This window comes from Hemiscyllium ocellatum, chromosome 7 (assembly GCF_020745735.1).
Source record: "Hemiscyllium ocellatum isolate sHemOce1 chromosome 7, sHemOce1.pat.X.cur, whole genome shotgun sequence".
NCBI classification, from domain to species: Eukaryota; Metazoa; Chordata; class Chondrichthyes; order Orectolobiformes; family Hemiscylliidae; genus Hemiscyllium; species Hemiscyllium ocellatum.
Genome location: NC_083407.1, coordinates 115,602,385 through 115,625,671, shown reverse-complemented (window position 1 = coordinate 115,625,671; position 23,287 = coordinate 115,602,385). Strand labels below are relative to the sequence as shown.

Here is a 23,287-nt window from a genome sequence, read left to right as displayed (position 1 = left end):
GTTTGCACATTCTCCCTGTGTCTACGTGGGTTTCCTCTGGGTGCTGCGGTTTCCACCCACAGTCCAAAGATGTGCAGGTCAGGTGAATTGGCCATGCTAAACTGCCCATAGTATTAGCCAGAGGGAAATGGGTCTGGATTGATTACACTTCGGAGGGTCAGTGTGGACTTGTTGGGCTGAAAGGCCTGTTTCCACACTGTAGGGAATTTAATCTCAGTTCTACAGTGTTGCCCCTTTGCCCTGAGGCTGTACCCTGGATTCTAGTCTCTCCTAAGAGTGGAAAATTTCTACATCCATGCTATCCAGGCATCTCAGTATCCTATAAGTTTCAGACCCAGAGTTCTCAACTGCTCCTTGTATGACAAGCCTTCTGCTCCAGGATCATTCTTGTAAACCACTTCTGGACGCAACCCCCCTCCCCCCTCCCCCCACCCCATGCCAACACATCTTTCCTTCAATACAGAATCCAAAACCTCAAAATATTCGAAATGCAGTCTGATCAGAGCCTTGTACAGCCTCAGCAAAGCATCGCTGCTTGAGACTTATAACTCTCTTGAAATGAATGTCAACATTACATTACTTCCTAACCACCAACTAAACACGTACGTTAACCTGAAGAGAATCCAGGCCTTTGACTCCCACGTCCCTTTGCACTTCAGATACAAGAAGCCTTACCCCATTTTGAAAATACTCTACTCCTATGTTCTTCTTACCAAAATGTACATCCTCTGATTTTGCCACATTGTGCTCTACCTGCCACTTCTATGCCCACCTGTAGCATGTCCAAGTCATTCTACAGCCTCCCACGTCTTCAACACTACCTGTCCATACCAACACAACTACATCTCCAAATGTAGCAACAATGCCCTCAGTTCCAGATCGTTAATGTGAATAGTTGTGATCCAACACTAAAACTGCAGAATTTCACTAGTTATTGACCGTCATTCTGAAAAAGATCCCTTGATCCCTTCTGCAAGTCAGCCAATCCTTTCCCCATCTGTCCCAAACACCATGGGCTTTTATCTTACTTAGCAGCCTCCTGTGTGGCACCTTGTCAAAGGCCTTCTGGAAATCCCAATAGATCATGTCCACTGGCTCTCCTATGTCTAACTTGCTTGTTACTTCCTCAAAGAATTTTAACAGATTGGTCAGGCATGCCCTTCCCTGGTCGAGCCTGTGCTGACTCCACCCTGTTTTACTGTGCACTTCCAAACACTCGGCAATCTCATCCTTAATAATGGACTCTAAAACCTTACCAAATGAAATCGGGCTAACCCATCTATAACTTTGTGTCTTCTGCCTCCTTTCCTTCTTAAACAGGAGGATTACATTGACTATTTTCCAGTCGTCTAGGATACTTCATGACTCCAGTGATTCCTGAAAGATCACGACCAATCCCTCTACACTCTCCTCAGATTAGGTGGACTGGCCATGGGGAATGCAACATCCCAGGGATAGGGTCAGGGAGGAATGCTCTTCAGAGGGTCGGTGTGGACCCAATGGGCTGAATGATCTGCGTCCAACACTGTAGGAGTTCTATGATCGCCTTCAGAACTGTGGTGTGTAGTCCATCTGGTCCAGGAGATTTACCCACCCTTACGCTTCTGAGCTTTGCAAGGATGCCCAGTGGCGGCTTCTTGTCATTTTTTGATGAAGAGAATTGCTAAGTTCTTGTTGAAATCTGGTGAAGAGGGTGGTCAATTGATTCAAATACACCATAACTCAGTTAAGCACTACCATGAATTCAATGTCACCTTCAACCAACCACAGGCCATTCTTGTGATTCTGGCAGGAATACACAGAAAAAAAAAAAGAACATTTGACCAGCCTCTGGCTTCAAGAACCTTAGCACACTTGAAGATAATTCAGCAGTAACATTTCTGGGATAGCTTTGGAAAACGCAAGTAAAAACGTTCACTCAACCTGCTGCTTTCTACTTGCTCCAATCCATCCACAGTCAAATCCACATGAAATCACCCTGAACTAGCTGGTCAGATCCTATCAGAGACTGCTGGAACATTACCTGACAATAAGTGGCTTCAGGCAGTTTCTCCAGTTCCTGGGAGCTATATTCTCTGCTCCTGTCAAAGAGTTCCATAGTTCAAAAGGATTTCAACACTCGCTATCTAAGACCAGACAACAAGAATGGCTGTCTGAGTGAGGGAAGTAAGCACTTACAGAGGAGACTGAAATAGGCAGCAAAGTACTTGAAAACAATTGCACAAAACTCAGTTCTGTATGTGAAAGTATGCACAGATTGGATGCCTCGCCTTTTTTTAAAAATAAAATCAGCTTGTTATTTCTCACTGATATCCTGGGTATGCCCAGACCCCGAAGTAACGGCTTTACCTCAGGACGTAAGATGGTCTCAGCAAACAGGGGTAGCCGACAGTCTCCGCAAATGAGAGGGCATCATCCTGGCACAAAGAGAGAAGTCAGTCAGTGAAAGAGCGACTCTGCTCACAACGATTCACCTCATGAAGAACGGTCTGGGAAACAACAGCAAGGCCTTTACAGCACAAGACCGATACGTTGCGAGTAGTGCTGCAGCTCTATTTTAGCATCTACCCAAGGGCATGGAACTGTCTTTTCCCAATGGTAACATAGCACCGAGTACATGCTCAGTATTATGGACAAAGGGGAGATCATCAGTGGCGGAGCCTGCAGAACGGAGAGGTCAGATTTGGAAACAATTGATCTCTCCACTCAAGAGAGGCTGCTCAACTTCTGATAAGTATCTCAAGCACTTACTAGTCCAACAAGACCAAGAGTCACGCTGTGGTGGCTGATGAGCAACAGCAAATCCTGGACATGGGCCAGAGATCATGCCAATAAAATAACAAATTGAGCAGTGCCCCAAGGCTCTCCTCAATGTGCTGAACAACACTGAGCACTGTCATCTGCTGGTACTCATATCCTCACACCCACAGAGTGTCTTCCTCAATTAACCGGGTCTTCAGTCAGAAAATTTCAAGAGGCTATTCCTCTACAAGGGTAATCACAGGCGTGAATGACCCCCCGTGTTTTCTCTCAGTTGCTCTTCATCCAGTAGATTGAGAAGTGGGAATTTCAGCAGAGTTAGGACTTTGGTTGTTCAGTTTCTGAACAAAGCCTGGCCTGGGAGGTCAGGCTAACACCTTGCTTCCCCCTCTACCACTGCTGCCCTGTCAGTAACACTGGGTCAATGCCTTTCAGCTCCGAGTGACTATGCCTCTCCAGTGTGGCTAATACGGAGTACTGTTGTGGGAAAAACCACCAGCCTCGGAGTCAGAGTCCGGGTGCAGCAACAGAGTTTATTGGACAAGGAAATACCGGAGCTCCGGGGAGGGAGAGACACCAGCAGCACGTGGTCAGCTGCGGTTCTTCTCTCCACCCACAGCACGTCAAGATACTTTTATACATTTTGTAATATATTAGGTCAGTGATGAGGTTACTGTCTTTGTAAAATAGTTAGTTTATTCTAAACATTGCAGTCATTGTCAGTTCCAGCACAGACATTGTCCATTTCAGTGCAGTCATCGTCAGTTTCAGCATCTGCACAGAAGTCCATTGCTGCAGCAATGGGCACTAATTGTTCTTCCCGAGAAGGACAATTACTGCAGCCCTGGCTACTAGCACTCTATACCGACTCTGTATCAAACAATTAGCAATTCTACTTCGGCAGGCAATATATGCTAATCATGTGTATTCTCTCCCCCATCTAGCTTAAACTGATCAACTGGGTTGTGAGTGCGTTGTGCTGGCATTCTGGTGGCTCCAGGAAGTGTCTGTATTTGCTCTGCTGTCTCTCTCCATATTGTGGCCGGGCAGCCATCTTGTGTCAAGTGGCCAACTTATGGCTCAGCGGCCATCTTGTGTGTCTGCATGCCTAATATCACCCTGTCCAGTACCATCTCCCAATTCAGTACCAATTATAGAGCAGATCATTACTATTTAATTCACCAACCAAATTATGACAGAAATGACAAAAATCAGGTTATCAAACAGAGTGGAAGCACTGGCTCTTCAAATTTCATTGGAAGTGCAAATTACCTTGAGCAATTTGGCTCATCCTTTCACAGGTACAACTCTTCATGTAAACTCCTTGCTGATCCTCACTAATCCTGAGCCCACAAATTGACTTCAAGGAAACACACAGTGAGGATACTCACCAAAGAATTAACCGCCGTCCATGGAGCCTGGGATATCTGGAGCTCATCGAGCACACCTGAGAAGACTGCTCGGTCCTCAGCTCGGTCAATCTGCATTGGATTTGTGCCCAGAATGTTCACACCATACTTGTACAATGGAACAGCCAGGTTATTTGGAATCTGTCCACCAACAGAAATAATGGACCCTTTGCAGCTCTGAGAAAAAATGTCATAGACCAATTACTCAAATGTCTCAGAGAACACAGTTAGCTCATTGATACAATTCACAGGGAACACAGTCAACTCATTGAGATAAATCAATGTGAACTCAATCACCACACTGATATATCTCACTGAAAACACGGTCAACTTTTGGATATGTCACGCTGTTAAACCAGTCACTCTTTGAAACATCACACTGTGAACACACTCAACTCATTGATACAACCACATGAACCCAGTCAAGCCACTGATACATCTCACTGCGAAACTAGGCAACTCATTGATACATCTCACTGTGAACTCAGTCAACACATTGATAAGTCTCTGTGAAAATACGTCAACTCATGGATAAACGCAGTCAACTTAAATGTAGCATCACACTGTGAACACATTCAACTCATTGATACATCTCCCTGAGAACCCATTCAACTCATGATACATTTAACTGAAAACACAGTCAACTCATGGATATGTCATGCTGTTAACCCAGTCAACCCCTTGTAACGGGAATCAGTGATGATAACACCATTGAATGTCAAGGGGCAGTAGTTAGATTGTCTCTCATTGATGATGGTCATTGCCTGGCATTTAAGCCTGAACATTATCCAGATCTTGTTGTATTTGAACATGGACTACTTCAGTATCTAAGGAATCACAAAATGGTGCTGAACATTGTGCAATCATTGGTGAACATCCCCACTTTTGACTTTATGATGGAGGGAAGGTCATTGATGAAACAACTGAAGATGGCTGTGCCAAGGTCACCAGCCTGAGGAACTCCTGCAGAGATGTTCTGGAACTGACATGACCGACCTCCAACAGTCATGACCATCTATGTGCCTATGTGCCAGATATGATGCCAATCACTGGCAAGTTTGCCCCCAATACCCATTAATTCCAGTTTTGCTGGGCTCCATGATGCCACACTAAGTCGCATGCATCTTTGATGTTAAGGGCTGTCACTCTCACCTCACCTCTGGAGTTTAGCTCTTTTGTCTATGTTAAAACCAAGTATGTAACAAGGTCAGGAGATGGGTGGCCCTGGTGGAACCCAAACAGGGCATTGCTAAGCTGGTGCTGCTTGATAGTATTAGAATCACAGAATCCCTGTAGTGTGGAAACAGGCCATTTGGCCCATTGAGTCCACTACTACTCTCTGAAGAGGGTCCCATTCAGACCGAACCCCTTACCCTATCCTTGTAACCCCAGCTTTCCCCAGGCTAATCCACCTAGCCTGTATATCCTTGGAGACTATGCGGCAATTTAGCATGGCCGATCCACCTTGCCTGCACACTGTGGGAGGAAACCGGAGTACCTGGAGGAAACCCACGCAGACGATGTGCAATTACCAACAGACAGTCGTCCAAGGCTGGAATTGAATCCAGGTGCTGTGAGGCAGCAGTGTTAACCACTGGGCCACCATGCCACCCTTTACTGAGGACACTTTACTGATTATCTCACTGTGAACACAGTCAACTTATTGACAGATCTCATTGAAAACACAATCAATGAACGTCATGCTATAACTCAGTCAACTTATTGAACACAGTTAACCCATTGAAACATTTAATGTGAACCCAATCATCTCATTGAGCAATGTAGGAATGGGTTGACTGGATTCACAGTGAACCCTGTTGATATGTCTCACTATGAATCTAGTTAACAAGATATTAAAAACATATGTCAGAAGTATTAAATTAGCCTGGAGCAGTGTTTTGTAGAGCAAGATGACGGTGTTATTTTCTGGGTCTGTACATTGAAAGGAGCAAAATGGCCTTCAGTAGAGTGATAGGCTCTTTATGTCAGATGTGTGAGTTGAGAGAGTTTATGGGTTACTCAGGATTATATCTACAATAAAATGTTGCTGGTTGCGAATCCTATCACATCGATTGGAGCAACACTTAGAGACAATGAGGGATTTACAAGAGCAATGGGGTGTGACGGAAGGCAGATTTGGAAGGGAGAAAAGTTGTGGATATAGTCACAGAGATGGGTTAACTCCAGGAAAAGGTGAGAGGGGTAGGCAGGTAGTGCAGTAGTCTCCTGTGGCGATCCCCATAGCAAACAAGTGTGCTGCTTTGGAAAACGTATGGGGTGATGGATTCTCAGGGGAACGTAGCACAAACAGCCAAATTTATGGTATCTAGACTGGCTCGAATGCAATGAGGGATACATCGGTTTCCAAGAGATTGATTGTGTTAGGGACTCTCTAGTCTGAAGCACAGACAAACGTTGGTGACTAGCAGCAAAAAAATCAGAATAGAGTGTTGCCTCCCTGGTGCCAGGGTCAGAGAGGGTGCAGAATGTTCTCAAGGGGGAGAGGGGGGCCAGCAGGAGGTCATTGTACACATTGAAACCAACAACATAGGAAGGAAAAAGTTTGAGATACTGAAGGTAGATTACAGAGAATTAGGCAGGATTTTTTCTTTAAAAAAAAGATTATCGAGTCATAGAGATGTAAAAAAATGGAAATTGTGAAACTTGAAAGGGTTCAGAAAAAATTTACAAGGATGTTGTCAGGGTTGGAGGATTTGAGCTATAGGGAAAGGTTGAATAAAGGTGGGGCTGTTTTCCCTGGAGCGTCAGAGGCTGTAGGACAACCTCATAAAAGGTTTATAAAATCATGAGGAGCATGGATAGGATATACAGACAAGGTCTTGTCCCCGAGGTGAGAGAGTCCAGAACTAGAGGGCATAGGTTTAGGGTGAGAGGGGAAAGATCAAAAAGGGACCTAAAGGGCACCTTTTTTACGCAGTGTGGTGCATGTGTGGAATGAGCTGCCAGAGGAAGTGGTGGAGGCTGGTAACATTGCAACATCTGAAAGGCATCTGGATGGGGATATTAATAGACAGGGTTGAGAAATAGATGGGAAGTGCTGGCAAATGGGACTAGATTAGGTTCAGATATCTGATTGGCATGGACAAGTTGGACCAAAGGGTCTGTTTCCATGCTATGACTCTATGACAATATGTCTCGCTAAAAAACACACACAACCCATGGATATGTCCTGCTGTTAGCACAGTCAACTCATTATAACGTCACACTGTGAACACATTCAAATCATTGACACTTCTACAGTGAAAGCCAATAAAATGTGGTGCTGGGAGAAGCACAGCTGTCAACTCTGACTTCTCCAACATCTGCAATCTCCTACATCACCTGTAAACCCAGTCAACTCACTGATATAATCTCAGTGAAAACATATTAACTCATGGACATGTCACACTATAAAGCCAGTCAACTCAATAAGGTATCACACTGGGAGGACATTCAACAAATGGATACATCACACTGAACACAGACACACAATGCTGCGTCTCCAGATCCCAGTCAACATATTGCTATATCTCACTGTGAACCCAGTAAACCAGTCGATATATTTCGCTGAAAGCACTGTCAACCCATCGATTCATCATGCTGTTACCATAGTCAATGCATCAAAATGTCAGTGGACAAACAGGAAGTTGGAAGAACACAGCAAGCCAGGCAGCATCAGGAGGTGGAAAGGTCAATGTTTCGGGTGTTAACCCATCTTCAGGGCAAGATGTGGGATAGGGGGAGCTACAGATAAACAGGGAGGAGTGGGGTGGGGTAGGGAGAGTAGTGGAATGGTGAGGTAGTGATAGGTGGGCACAGATAGTGGGTACGACCCGGTGGGTCGTTGGTAGAGAGGAGTTCGATTGGTAGCTGGAAGGAAGAGTCAGTGTAAAATGAAAGAGGAGGTGGGGCTGGAAAGGAGCCAGGGGGTAGGTGGGAAGGTTATTTGAAATCTGGGAACTCAAAATAAGTCCTCCAGGCAGTAGGCTTCTCAGGCCGAAGATAAGATGTTGTTCCTCCAATATACAGTCTGATTCACTGCAGCAATGGAGGAGGCTGAGAATTGCCATGTCAGAGGGGGAGTAGGGGGGGAAATTACCAAGACCTGGTGGTCTGGCTGGCAATTTCAGGCTAGGCAAAGAAGCTCAGCCAGACGGTAGCCTAGTCTAGATTTGGTCTCACCGATGTAGAGAAGACCACATCGGGAACACGAGATAAAGTACACTAGGTTGGAGGAGATGTTGGTGAATCTCTGCCTCACCTGGAAGGTCTGTTTGAGGCCCTAGATGAAGGTGAGGGAGGTGGTGCATCTTCTTTAGTTATAGCTTAAGGTACGTTAGGGCAGGTAGGGTGAAGCAGGGGTTGGTGGGAAGTGTGGCGCAAACCAAGTGGTGGCAAAGGGAATGTCTTTCCGGAAGGTAGAGCATGATGGGAAAGGGGAGGATGTCCTGGGTGTAGGGTCTATTTGGAGTTGGCTGAAGTGTTTGAGGATGATACGTTGGATGTGGGGGTTAGCTGGGTGGAAAGTGAGGACAAGGAGGGGGCTCTATCTTTATTATATTCGGGGAAGGGAAAGTTTTAGAACAGTGGAGTGAGGAATGGAGGAGGTGCAGTGGAGCGCTGTCTGGATGACAGAGGAGGGAAACAAAACATTGTTTGAAATAGGAGGATGCTTGAAGTCTCCTTGTCAGAGCAGGTGCGACAGAGACGGAGGAGTTGGGAAAACAGGATGGGAGTTTTGCAGGATACAGGGTGAAATGAGGAACAGCCCAGGTAGCTGTATGTTTATAGTAAATGTCAGTCCATAAACTGTCACTGGAAATGGAAGTGCACAGGTCAAGAAAGAGGAGGGTGGTGTCCGAGGTAGGCCAAGTGACTTTGAGTGTGGGGTGGCAATTGTTAGCAAAGTTGCTGCAACGTCACACTGTGAACACATTCAAATCATTGACTGTGAACCCAGGCATCTCATTGATACAACTCACGGTGAACCCAGACAACTCATTCATACATTGCTCAGTGAACTCATTCAACTCACTTCTACGTCTCACTGTGAACAGAGGTAACTCACTGATAATATCTCACTCTGAACCAAGTCGACTCATTGATATATCTTATTAATGTTGTTAACCCAGTCAACTCATTGATACACCTCACTGTCAACCCAGTCAACCCACTGTAATTAAGAAAGAACATTAATCATTCTAATTTCTTCAAGAATAAGTTATGTTTTATGATTTTAATGGCACCCAATCAGACTACTGAACAAATCTACTGGGCAGACTGGCAGATACCCTGACATCAAAGAGCAAGAGGAATCAGAGTCTTACCTCCTGTTCATAAATATCCAGAATTCTTTCCAGCGAGAGCTCCTCAAAGTAAAGCCTGTCACATTCATCAAAATCTGTGCTCACAGTCTCTGGGTTGTGGTTTACCACCACAGTCTTCTTCCCAAGCTGTCTGAGGGTGCGGATACTGGAGACAGCACACCAATCAAATTCCACACTGCTACCTGCAGACACAAAATCCTGCTCTGAAACACGAGTGACTGTACGTGGAATATGGAGAACTGCAGTAAGTACTTGGGCCATTTACCGCTAACAAACACATATACCAGGAGAGAACATCTGGAAATAAAACAAGGTAATCAACAGACCGGCCTCGGAGGGTTTCTTATAGAATCGCACGATCCTTTCAAAACTTGCACGCAGCCCTTTCTGTTCTGACAGAATTCTCTTGTAATTGTTAAGTCTCCCACTGCTGAAAATGCACAATGTGCAGGTACCTGTGCTGCTACAACACTCCTGATGCAAGTATCAAACTCTCCTGCAGCCAAGCACAGAAAGCAATTGACTATTCGCATTTAAAGAGCAAGCATCCAATTGAAAAGGACCTCACGCACAAAGAATTATTTTCAAGTGAAGTCATATTGAATAGAACATGAATCACAGACAAGTTACAGAGCAGCTTGTTTCACTATTTATTAAAACCCTGGCTATTCTGGTTAAGGCATGATTCCTCCACCTTCCTGCCTGCCTGTCCACCCAAGTCAGTTAAGGAAAATCCATGCAACTCAGCCTTGAATTTATTCAATCTCTACTGCTGACTGAGAAGGAGAATTCCCAACACTAACAACCCTGAGAGAAGACATTCTTCCTTACCTTCACCTTAAGAAAAAATGTGCCCACTTGTTCTCAATTGTCCCATGATAGAAACATCTTCTCAGCGTCTGCCCTGTCAAACTCCTTCAGAATCGGAGATGTTTCAAAAAGATCAGCTCCCATTCTTCCAACAAGCATAGCCTCAACCTGCTCGATCTTTTTGTGAGCCCTCCATCCCAGGGATTAACAAACCTTCTCTTAACTGGCTGCATTGCAAATTTATCATTCCTAGAGTCACAAATTATGCTGAACATTACGCAATCATCAACAGCTATCCCCACTTCTGACCTTATGATGGAGGGAAGGTCAATGATGAAGATGATTGGACCGAGGACACGATCCTTAGGAATGATTGCAGAGATATCCTCGAGCTGAGATGACTGACCCCCAACAATGACAATAATTTATGTGCCAGGTATAACTCCACCTGCATAGAGTTAACCCCTGATTCCCTACTGATTTCTGTTTTGCTAAGGTTCCTTGATGCCACATTTAGTCCTTGCAAAGTGCATCATCTCACATTTATCTGGATTGAACTCTACTTCTCACTGATCAGAGCATCTGACCAGCCCGTCTACAGTCTGCTGTAATCTAAGGCTATCTTTCTCACTATTTATCACCCTACCAATTTTTGTAACATCTGCGAACTTAGTGATTGACCCTCCTCCATTCAAGTCTAAGTCATTTATACAAACTACAAACAGAACAAGTCCCAACACTGACCCCTGTGGGATCCCACTGTACACAGATTTGCAGTCAGAAAAACACTCTTTGACCATAACTGTCAGTTCCTGTCAACTGTGGATCCTACAGACTCTTAGCTATGCAATCAGTCTGTCATGAAGGACTTAACAAAAGCCTTGCTGGAGTCCAAGCAGATTACATCAAAAGCATTGATCGCATCTGCACGTCTTTGAAAACTCAACCAAGATATGGCCTCCCCTTAACAAAGCCACGCTGACTGTTCTTGATTAATCCCGACATCTCCAAACTCCCGATTCATTCTGTCCTTCAGAGTTGTTTTCAACAATTTCCCCAACAGCAAGATTAGACTGACTGGCCTGTAGTTTCTTGGTTTATCCCTTGCTCCCTTCGTGAATAATGGTGCCCACACTGGCTGTTTTGTAGCCAGAGAGGAACTGAAAATAATAGCAAACACCCCTGCTATTTCCTTCCTTGCCCCATGCAACCACCTTGAAGAGTTATCTATTTTTAAGCCTGCAAGACCAGTCAGAACCTCCCTTCAGTCTATGCTAATTTTTTCAATTGTATCGAAGATCTTCCTCCTGATTTCTATACCCACACTGTCCCTCTCATTAGTGAACACCAACACAAAGTATTCATTTAGAACACTACCTACATCCTCTAGCATCATGTACAAATTACCACTGTGGCTCTTAATAGGCTCTACTCTCTTCTTTTACCCTTAATGTACTGATAAAACAACTTTTGTTTATTTTACTTGATAGTATCCTTTCATAACCCCATTTAGCTTTCCTAATTGCACTTTTAAGATCCCTCTTATACATTCTATGCTCTTCTAGGGCTTCTGCTGCTTTGAGCCCTCATTTCTTTTTGCTAAAAGCCTTCACTTTCTCTTAATCCATTGCTGTATATCTGTCACCGGGATTTGATGGCCCCATGCTTTTTCTTCATGGGGTCAAGCTGGCCCTCTCCTCCCCATAGTTCCTCCTTGAATGCACCCCACTGTTCGGAGACAGATCTATCCGGAAGTATCTGCTCCCAGTCCACTTTGGCCAAGTAATACTTGAACTTATTAAAATCAGTCTTCAATTACACCACCACCACCCCAAATTAGTTAAAAGAACCTAACTAATTTGTACAGATTCCACTGCTCTCAAAAACAGTCGCAATATCCAAGAAATCTAAAGTCCTTTCTCCACTAGCATCTCTCCAGCCCTGCATTCGTACAGACTAACCACCTATTCCTGTACACACTGACATGCAGCACTGGAAATAATCTAGAGATTATGGGTCCTGTTCTATAACGTACATTTTAATTTGCTAAATTTTGCTTTCGGGACCTCACTCCTTTTACTATCTATGTTGTTGGCGCCAATATGTACCTTGCTCTCTGTCTGTCCTCCCCCTTCAAAATGGCCTGCAGCTCTTCACCAACGTTCTTGAGGAGACAGTTCGCCCAGTTTTGGCACATGTTGGAGATGTTGGACTTTAAAACCCAATGCTGAGGTGTGTTCCAAGACTGCAGTGGATGATGGAGAGGGAGGGAAAGTGCCGGCTGTCACAGGCCTTTGTGACTTTGCGAAGGGCTGTTTCAGTGCTCTGGCTAGGACAGAAACATGATTGCTACATTCTGCAATGGAGATGGGGGAGGAAAGATGGACACAGACTGCACTGTGCCAATCTATGGGGGTGAATCTTGTATTTCCCTTGTTAAATCCTGGTCAGAGATTTTTGGTGGGATTTCCACTGCAAAGCCTTTGTAAGTTTTCTCACTATACATTACCAAACTACATTCCCATTCCCATAGAGACCCTCGCATTAGATTCTAGCCCAATCTTACAATACACCATTCCCAGATCAACCTGCCACTCAGCGGCTATCAGCCAAAGGACCACAATCCCTGCTGCTGCCGCCATCTTGAAAAGCCCTTTGTGCATGTGGCCAAGTACTGTCAGCCTGGAGCTGTCCTGCAAAATTCCTCACATTTGCCCCAGATGTGGTGCACGGGGTAAGATCAGTGCCTGTTTTGTGGGTAGGATGGTGAAAGTCCTACTGTATGGGATGCTGCAGAAGCAGCACTTGTCACCACCAACCCCCCCTATCCCCCATGAGCAGCATTAGAGACCATGACACAGGCAATGCCAGCCTGGTCCAAGGATGCCACTCAGGTCAGTGTAGTGTCAGCCATCTGTAGAAAGAAGGTTAATGACCTTCTGAACTATGCCAGGTTCAGAGTCACTGTCTTAGACAATAAGTGCAGGAGTAGGCTATACAGCCCTTCGAGCCTGCACCACCATTCAATATGATCATGGCTGATCATCCTTAATCAGTATCCTGTTCCTGCCTCATCTCCATAACCCTTGATTCCACTATCCTTGAGAGCTCTATCCAACTCTTTCTTAAATGAATCCAGAGACTGGGCCTCCACTGCCCTCAGGGGCAGAGCATTCCACACAGCCGCCACTCTCTGGGTGAAGAAGTTTCTCCTCATCTCTGTCCTAAATGGTCTACCCCGTATTTTTAAGCTGTGTCCTCTGGTTCGGCACTCACCCATCAGCGGAAACATGTCTCCTGCCTCCAGAGTGTCCAAACCTTTAATAATCTGATCTATGTCTCAATCAGATCCCCCCTCAGTCTTCTAAACTCAAGGGTATGCAAGCCCAGTCGCTCCAGTCTTTCAGTGTAAAGTAATCCCGTCATTCCAGGAATTGACCTCGTGAACTTATGCTGCACTCCCTCAATAGCCAGAGTGTCTTTCCTCAAATTTGGAGACCAGAGTACTTCAGATGTGGTCTCACCACGGCCCTGTACAGCTGCAGAAGAACCTCTTTACTTCTATACTCAATCCCTCTTGTTATGAAGGCCAGCATGCTATTAGCCTTCTTCACTACCTGCTGTACCTGCATGCTTACCTTCACTGACTGTTGTACAAGAACACTGTACTCTGTACTGCCCCTTTACCTAAATTTATTCCATTTAGGTAGTAATCTGCCTTCCTGTTCTTGCCACCAAAGTGGATAACCATACATTTATCCACATTAAACTGCATCTGCCATGCATCTGACCACTCACCTAACTTGTCCAGATCACTCTGTAATCTCCTAACATCCTCATCACATTTCACCCTGCCACCCAGCTTATTATCATCAGCAAATTTGCTAATGTTATTGCTAATACCATCTTCTATATCATTAACATATATTGTAAAAAGCTGCGGTCCCAGTACTGATCCCTGTGGTACCCCACTGGTTACTGCCTGCCATTCCAAAATGGAGCAGTTTATCACTGCTCTTTGTTTCCTATCAGCCAACCAACTTTCAATCCAAGTTAATACTTTGCCCCCAATACCATGCGCCCTAATTTTGCTGACTAACCTCCTGTGTGGGACTTTATCAAAAGCTTTCATAAAGTCCAGGTACACTACATCTACTGGATCTCCCTCGTCCATCTTCAGAGTTACATCCTCAAAAAATTCCAGAAGATTAGTCAAGCATGATTTCCCCTTCATAAATCCATGCTGACTCTGACCTATCCTGTTAGTACTATCCAGATGTGTCATAATTTCATCCTTTATAACAGACTCCAGCATTTTTCCCACCACTGAGGTCAGACTAACTGGTCTATAATTACCTGTTTTCACTCTCCCACCTTTCTTAAAAAGTGGTACAACATTAGCCACCCTCCAATCCGCAGGAACTGATCTCAAATCTATCAAACTCTGGAAAATAATCACCAACGCATCCACGATTTCTCGAGCCATCTCCTTCAGTACCCTGGGATGTAGACCATCAGGCCCGGGGACTTATCAGCCTTCAGACCTAACAGTCTCTCCAACACCAATTCCTAGCAAATATAAATTCCCTTCAGTTCAGGTCCTTCAGTCCCTGTTACCTCAGGGAAATTGCTTGTGTCTTCCCCAGTGAACACAGATCTGAAGTACCAATTCAATTCTTCTGCCGTTTCTTTGTTCCCCATAAAATATTCCCCTGTTTCTGTCTTCAAGGGCCCAATTTTAGTCTTTACCAATTTTTGGCTTTCACATACCTAAAAAAGCTTTTACTATCCTCCTTTATATTACTGGCCAGTTTACCTTCGTACCTCATTTTTTTCTCTGCGTATTTCCTTCTTAGTAATCCTCTGCTGTTCTTTAAAAGCTTCCCATTCCTCCGTTTTCCCACTTATCTTTGCTATGTTATACTTTTTCTCTTTTAACTTTATATGTTTCTTAACTTCCCTCGTCAGCCACGGCCACCCATGCCTCCTCCTAGGATCTTTCTTCCTTTTTGGAATGAACTGATCCTGCAACTTCTGCATTATACACAGAAATATCCGCCATTGTTCCTCCACTGTCATCCCTGCTAACGTATTGCACCACTGAACTTTGGCCAGCTCCTCCCCCATAGCTTCATAGTTCCCTTTATTCAACAGAAATATTGTCACTTCCGATTGTACCCTCTTCTCTTTAATATCTCACAATTAGACCATCTTGCTACTCTACCCTCAAGTCTCGACTCTCCCACTCTCACTATTGCCTGCAATATCTTCCCTGCTCGCTCTCACCCACCTAACCTCTGGCACCTTGCATGCCTTCTGTGCTGCCTACTGTCTCATTCAGAATACCACCCCATCTCCATCTACCGTAATAGCTGCACCATCCACTTTTTAGTCCTTGTAATACCTGACTCCCACTCATTCTTGGAGGAAACCAGTTCCAAGTGGCGCTGAGAAGGTCAAGATGGATGGTAGGCTGCCCGACATTCAGCTCCTCACCCTTTATGTGGAGGGGATCCGGACTCTGACCGCCCTGAGCAGGGTCTGGGAAGACTGCTCTACCCTTGCTAAGCTGGGAACCCTGAATGAACGCTAATCTTTTAACTTGCCAAGCTTCCTGGTTTCGTGCTAAACAACAAGACAAGGGAGCAGTACCCTGAGTCTGGCTTAGGAGGCAGAGCAGAGAGAAGCAAGAGAGGGATTGGCAAGATAAGAGGCTGAATAGTAACGAGGCGAGTTGGGAGTGTAACAAGCAGTAAACAACACCTTGCCACTGCCTGGGAGAATCTCACCTTGCCGCGCATTGTAAATATATAAGATAGAGCGAGATGATCTTGATGATGAAACTCACCTTGCAGGACTTCCAGTCTGATTCTACCACACATCCCACCACAGTCCACATCAGACAGACCCTGATAAGATTCAACCCACATTATCTTAAAAGTATTTACCAATATGATAAGGTCCACATCCCAGCACCATGATTCCGTGGTCATTAAAATCCAGGTCATGCTCCTGAAACAGAAACACCCTTCATCTATTTTTGATCCAAACAGACAACAGAAACCATTAAAAAAAAGATTTGCATTAATGAGACTCACCTCTCCATGGTACGTGGAGTAGAGGTAATTGGTGATTGCTGGGTACTCTGCAGCTAGGGTATCAATCTAGAAAGACAAGGAGCAGACTCAAGTGAATGGCACAGCAGGTAACTCACTTGAGTTTAGGTCAAACCTTTAGTCCCCAGTACTCAAAGATAATGTTCCCCATTCCATACTAGCCACTCGATCTTTAGACGTTTCCTCATTTATCCCTCCTCAGCTCTTTCACCGCTTTTGTAATCTCTGCTGTCTGTGAAAAAATGCTATCTATTATCTTACATACCTGTGAAAACTCTCTTCCCTACCTTTCTCACTTCAGGTTTATGAATCAATCCTCGATGACTATTAGAATTTAGCTGATTTGTTTGGATTCCATCTCCAGGTGAAATGAGAGATATTGGGCCTAGTATATCCCCGAGCCTGGATCCCCAGCACTGAATTGTCCTATGTTTCTGCAGGTTTCAAGGAGGGGATATCACCGTCCAGTGTCCCTATCCCAAAAGGTAACTTCAGAGTTTTACAGTAAAGGGAAGCATTCAGTTCATCCTGCCTGTGCTAGCTCTCTGGCCAATCTTCTCTCACTTTCCAGCAATAACTTGACAAACAGCTCTTTTCATATTAAAAAGCTCCTCGAAATTCATACAGTGTCACTGTTAAGGCAGCACAAATCCAGTGGCAATTTCAATCCAGCACACGTACACTCACAGACAATAGAAGCAGAGTCGCCGAGCTCTGAATACACTCCGACAGGTGACTGAAACACACAGGGACTGGCCTCGCAATGCATTCACAGGTGACTGAAGCACAGGACATGACTTTGGAGTACACCCTTACAGGCATCTGAAGCACAGTGACTAACCTGTTTAATCTGTGGCTTAATGTTCTTCTGTGTCCTCAGCTTCCTCGCATCGAGTTCAGTCAGGCCGATACAGTTTCCAATCTGCCGGTCGGAGAAGCCATCTTGCTTGGCTTTCAACAGCAACTCGTCTGGGATGGTTTCGCTGGAGGAAATCACAGTTGTTAAAGCTCATTTAGAGGGAAGAGTTCAAGCACAGACTCACAACCCACAGGAACATCGCCCAGGTGAAGTGCCAAGCAGTTTGGGATCGGTCCAATAGGAAATGGTCATTCCTGGTTTCCCAGGTTTAATGGAAACAAGGAGGTCTTATTGGAAGCTTTCTTCCTGTGTCTGGTCATGCATTGGTAATAAAGCATTGGATGGGCGTATCGGTAAGCAAGGCAAGACTGCTTGTGGATTAAACCCTGGACCAGACAATCATGAACCTTGAGCCTTTGACTCATCAAGCAGCACTGACTCAGAATCTGGCACCGTCTCATCAGCCTGAAAAGCTCAAAACAATAGGATCTGGGTATCCTTTAAATCCAGTCACTGAGTGCAAGGACACACGTGCAGCAGGCAGTTAGGAAGGCAAACGGTATGGTGGTCCTCATTTTGACAGGATTTCAGTTCAAGAGCAGGGAGACCTCACTGTGCACTCGCCATCCTCCCCTGCACCCTCTCAAAATAAAAATAAATGGTGTTTGACTCAACGAGCGGTGCTCATTATGAGCTCTGTGGCTGGCACGTGCCGTGTGTGTGTGTGTGTGTGTGTGTGTGGGGTCAGGTCAAGGCACAACCAAGACCGGCCCATCTGGAGCTTCTTGTGGCTGCAATGGTGCGATCGGACTGTGTTCATTACCCTTCCTATCAGCATGGTGGCTCAGTGGTTAGCACTGCTGCCTCAGAGCGCTGGTGACCTAGGTTCAATTCCACCCTCAGGTGACTAGTTTGTGTGGAGTTCGCACATTCTCCCCATGTCTACATGCGTTTGCTCCGGTTTCCTCCCACAGTCCGAAAAATGTGCAGATAAGGTGAATTGGTCAAGCTAAATTGCCCATATTGTCCAGGAACGTGCAGGCTAGGTGGTTTAGCCATGGGAAATGCAGGGTTACACGGATAAAGTAGGGTTCAGAGGGTTGGCGTGGACTCAATGGGCCAAATGATCTGCTTCCACATTATAGCAATTCTATTCTATTTGGCTCCCTCTGGAATTCGGCTGTCTGCTTTTGGACCAAGGTTCTAAGGAGGCTAGAGCCAGAGGATCTTTATAAAGTCCAAACACAGCATCATTTGGTGAGTTATTGTTCACTCAGCAGGGCTGCTACTGGAACCTCCCATTACTAGGAACAAATGAGACAAAAATAGAAATTCCAGAAAAACGCAGCAGGAGGCAGCAGCCTGGTGGTATTATCACTTGCCTGTTAATCCAGAGACCCATGTTAAGGGACCCAGGATTAATAAAATGAACCCAGGAATTAGCAGCCTCATGATCACTATTAATCCAATGTCAATTGTTTGGTTAGGGAAGGAATCTGCCATCCTTACCTGGTCTGGCCTAAACATGACTCCAGACCCACAGCAATGTGGTCAATTTTTAACTGCCGTCTGGACAATAAATGCTGGCCTAGACAGCGGTGCCCTCATCCCGTGAGTGAATTAAAGAAAACAGTTTGGAAGCTTTTTTTTTGGAAAGAAATCAGAGTCCACGTTTTGAGTCCATTGGCTTTTCATTGAACTGGAAGCAAGTTGTTTGGCTGCAACTGATTCCATCCAATTTGCCTGTTTTTCGTTCGTCAGTGCATATGGGGAAATATTTTGTTTTTCCAACATTTCTCTGCTTGCTTTCCTATTTTCAGTCCCCTATGTTTGGTCATTTATCTGAATGGAGGGGTTGTCTTCATTTGAGGGAGGAGGCTATCATTGGCTCAGCCAAGCATTTATTGCCCATCCCTAATTGCCCAAAGGACAGTTAAGACTCAGTCACATGTTGTGGGTTTGGAGTCACACTTCTGCCAGACTAGGTAAGGAAGACGGTTTCCTTCCGTAACGGACATCAGTGAACCAAACAGGCTTTTCTGACAATCAACAATGGTCATCATTAGACTGGTAATTTCAGATTTTTATTTAATTCAGATTCCACCATCTGCTATGGCAGGATTCAAAGCTGCGTCCCCACAACTGGTTCTCTGGATTAACAGTCCAGTGATAATACCATCACCTCTCCTGTCTGACCAAGAGGAAATAGATGGGATAGAATCTGCTACCGCTGACAGCAGACTTGAGTGACTATATTAAATCATCTGATTTAGTAAGGCTCCAAAACAAGGCATGGTGTCCTCAGTTTGAAAACCGGTCCCCAAGAGGGCTGGTGAGTGGTCACTCCTGCCTTTAACCGCAGGACACAGGTGTATCTTGGGACTGATAAGATCGAAAAGTTTCCTCCTTCACACCAGTTCTCTCACCACTTGCCATGAGGTCTTCTATCATGTGATTTGATGCCACACAATGAGTTTGGATTTGAGACAGACTGGTCAGGAAAAGGGCAAAGTCCAAGAACCATGTTCAGGCTTGGGCATCACAGCAACACTAGTTACTATTCATTAATATTAAATGCTGCTAATATGCAATAATCGGAGATATATCAGGCTCGAACTGATAACCACATTAGATAAGGACTAATCTATCCCCTTTGGGTGTTGATGTATGGCAGTCTATCACAGAATCTTTCACAACCTGGTCTAGCGTGGTCTAGTGTAATGTGTTTGATCTAGTGTAATGTAGTCTAGTCTCTTCTAACTCTGCCCACACTGTGCTATTTATGCTCTGTTACATCATTGTGAGGGTCATATATCAGGGTCTTGACACCCTTGCACAACATTTATGTCCTTAAGGATTCATGTAGATTACTCAGGCGTCATGGTAATGATTAGCATTTTGAAGGGACCTGGCGTATAAATATTGTGGCTACAAAAGCAGTCAGAGGTGAGGAATAAATAGCTGAGGCCCCAGTTAAGACCTCTGTGGCATTCATGTATTCATAGATCATAGAATCGTTACAATTAGTGGAAATAGGCTATTTGGCCCAAACAAGTCCACACCAACTCTCCAAACAGTATCCCATCCAGTGCCATTCCCCGAACCTATTATTCTACATTTCCCCTAAATAATGCACTGAGTCTACACATCCCTGAACACTGTAGGCAATTTAGCATGGCAAATTCACCTTCCCTGCACATCTTTGCACTGTGGGAGGAAACCAGAGCTCCCAGAGGAAATGCAAGCAGACATGGGGAGAATGTGCAAACTCCACACAGGCATTCACCCAGAGCTGGAAACGAACCGAGGCCCCCGACGATGTGAGGCAGCGGTGCTAACCACTAAGCCACTGTGCCATCCAATTACAATCTAGCCAGCTGAAAATGACTCATTTGCCAAGTCTTTTTCCTGCGAATTCACGAGTCCTCTATTTACGTTAATAAGTCATATCAAAAAACAAAGATCATTACAGCACAGGAGCAGGCCCTTCGCCCTCCAAGCCTGCGCCTATCCAGATCCTCTATCTAAACCTGTCGCCTATTTTCTGCTCCCTGCCCATTCATGTATCTATCTAGACAGATCCTCAACGATGCTATCGTGCCCACCTCTTACCACCTCCGCTGGTAATGCATTCCAGGTACCCACCACCCTCTGCGTAATGAACTTTTCACGCATATCTCCCTTAAACTTTTCCCCTCTCACCTTGAGCTCGTGACCCCTAGTAATCGAGTCCCTCACTCTCGGAAAAAGCTTCTTGCTATCCACCCTGTCTATACCTCTTATGATTTTGTAGACCTCAATCAGGTCCCCCCTCAATCTCAAGTCTTTCTAATGAAAATAATCCTAATCTACTCAACCTCTCTCCATAGCTAGCACTCTCCAGACCAGCCAATAGCCTGGTGAACCCTCTGCACCCTTCCCAAAGCACCCACACCCTTTTGGCAATGTGACAACCAGAACTGTACGCAGTATTCCAAATGTGGCCAAAGTCCTATACAACTGTAACATGACCTGTTCCTGATGAAGGGCTTAAGCCCGAAACGTTGATTCCCCTGATCCTCAGATGCTGTCTGACCTGCTGTACTTTTAAAGCACCGCACTGATCTCCAGCATCTGCAGTCCTCACTTTCTCTTTGTAACATTACCTGCCAACTCTTGTACTCACTATCCCGTCTATTGAAGGAAAGCGTACTGTATGCCTTCTTGATCACTCCATTGACCTGCGTTGTCACCTTCAGGGAACAATGGACCTGAACACCCAGATCTCTCTGTACATCAATTTTTCCCCAGGGCTTTTCCATTTGCTGTCTAGGTCATTCTTGAATTGGATCTTTCAAAACGCATCACCTCATGTTTGCCCCAATTGATCTTCATCTGCCATTCCTCTGCCCATCTCTACAATCCATCCATATTCTGCTGCATTCTCGGACAGTCCCCTTCAGCATCTTCTACTCCACCAATCTTAGTGTCATCTGCAAAGTTGCTAATCAAGTCACCGATACCTTCTTCCAGATCATAGGTATATCACAAACAGTGGTCTGAACACGGATCCCTGTGGAACACCACTGGTCACAGTTCTCCATTTTGAGAAACTCCCTTCCATTACTACTATCCTGCTGCCCAGCCAGTTCTCTATCCATCCAGCGAGTACACCCTAGATCCCACCTTCACCTAGACTTCACCTTCTCCATCAGCCCACCATGGGGAACCTTTTCAAATGCCCTACTTAAGTCCATGTATATGACATCTACAGCCCTTCCCTCAAGTTGGTAAGACATGACCTTTTCCCTGTACAAAACCACGTTGCCGATCACTGATAAGCTCATTTTCTTCCAAATGTATATTGATCCTATCACTCAGTATCTTCAACAGCAGTTTCCCTACCTCAGACGTCAGGTTCACCGGTCTATAATTACCTGGATTATCCTTGCTACCCTTCTTAAACAAGGGGACAGCATTAGCAATTCTCCAGTCCTCCATACTGAAGGACACTGCAACTGTATCAGTTATGGTCCCAGCTATTTCCTCTCTCACTTCCCTCAGCAACCTGACGGAATCAGATCAGATTCCCTACAGTATGGAAACGGGCCCTTTGGCCCAACAAGTCCACACCGACCCTCCGAAGAGCAACCCACCCAGACCCATTCCCCTAACACCATGGGCAATTTAGCATAGCCAATTCACCTAACCTGCATATCTTCGGACTGTGGGAGGAAACCAGAGCAAACCCACGCAGACACAGGGAGAATGTGCAAACTCCACACAGTCAGTCGCCTGAGGTGGGAGTTGAACTCAGGTCCCTGACGCTGTGAGGCAGCAGTGCTAACCACTGAGCCACTTATGGAAATCCAGATAAACTACATTTACTAGCTCTGCTTTATCCACTCTATCTTGCTATACCCTCAAAGAGTTCCGATAAATGTGTCTAAGATGACTTCCTTTTCACAAAACCATGCTGACTCTGCCTGATTGTTGTAAGCTACAACTTCCTTAAAAATGGATTCTGACATTTTCCCAAGACCAGGGTCAGACTAACTCAATTTGCTTTCTTTATCTCACCTTTGTGATTTCTAGTCCTCAGGACCATTCCTGGATGAAGGGAAATTAAGACCAACCCATCATAAAACCATAAGATGTAGGGGAAGGAGGCGGCTATTTGGCCATTGAGTTTTGCTGTGCCATTGGCTGATATGATCATTTCCAACTCCATGTTCCTGCCTTCCCTATCATCTTTTGAGCCGTTTAGTAATTAGAACTCGGTCTGTTTCAATCTTGAATGTACCTAATGACCCAGCCTCAGCAGTCCTGTGGTACAGAAATCCATAGATTCACTACCCTCAGAGAAACAAAAAAGTCTGCAGCTAATTCTTTTAAGACCAAAAGGGTGCACAGCATATTTTCTGACTAATTTGTCTATTTATACTGTCGTTTTAAGTTCTTCTCTCCCTTCTGCTTCTTGATTTCATATTCTTCTTATGATGCTTCATGTCTCCCCTGGCGATGGTT

The 23,287-nt window shown here is 45.1% G+C and overlaps 1 protein-coding gene across 1 annotated transcript in view; it reads right to left on the bottom strand.

Annotated features, from left to right (window-relative positions):
- The window catches only part of cps1 (carbamoyl-phosphate synthase 1, mitochondrial), a 183,387-nt gene that overhangs the window by 31,187 nt on the left and 128,913 nt on the right, over nt 1-23,287 (bottom strand). The window contains exons 22-27 of the mRNA XM_060827706.1: nt 17,264-17,405; nt 16,405-16,470; nt 16,255-16,318; nt 9,497-9,678; nt 4,152-4,346; nt 2,350-2,417 (exon numbers count right to left, since the gene is read on the bottom strand). Coding sequence (XP_060683689.1) covers nt 2,350-2,417; nt 4,152-4,346; nt 9,497-9,678; nt 16,255-16,318; nt 16,405-16,470; nt 17,264-17,405 — 717 coding nt within the window. The remainder of the gene's footprint in view (nt 1-2,349; nt 2,418-4,151; nt 4,347-9,496; nt 9,679-16,254; nt 16,319-16,404; nt 16,471-17,263; nt 17,406-23,287) is intronic.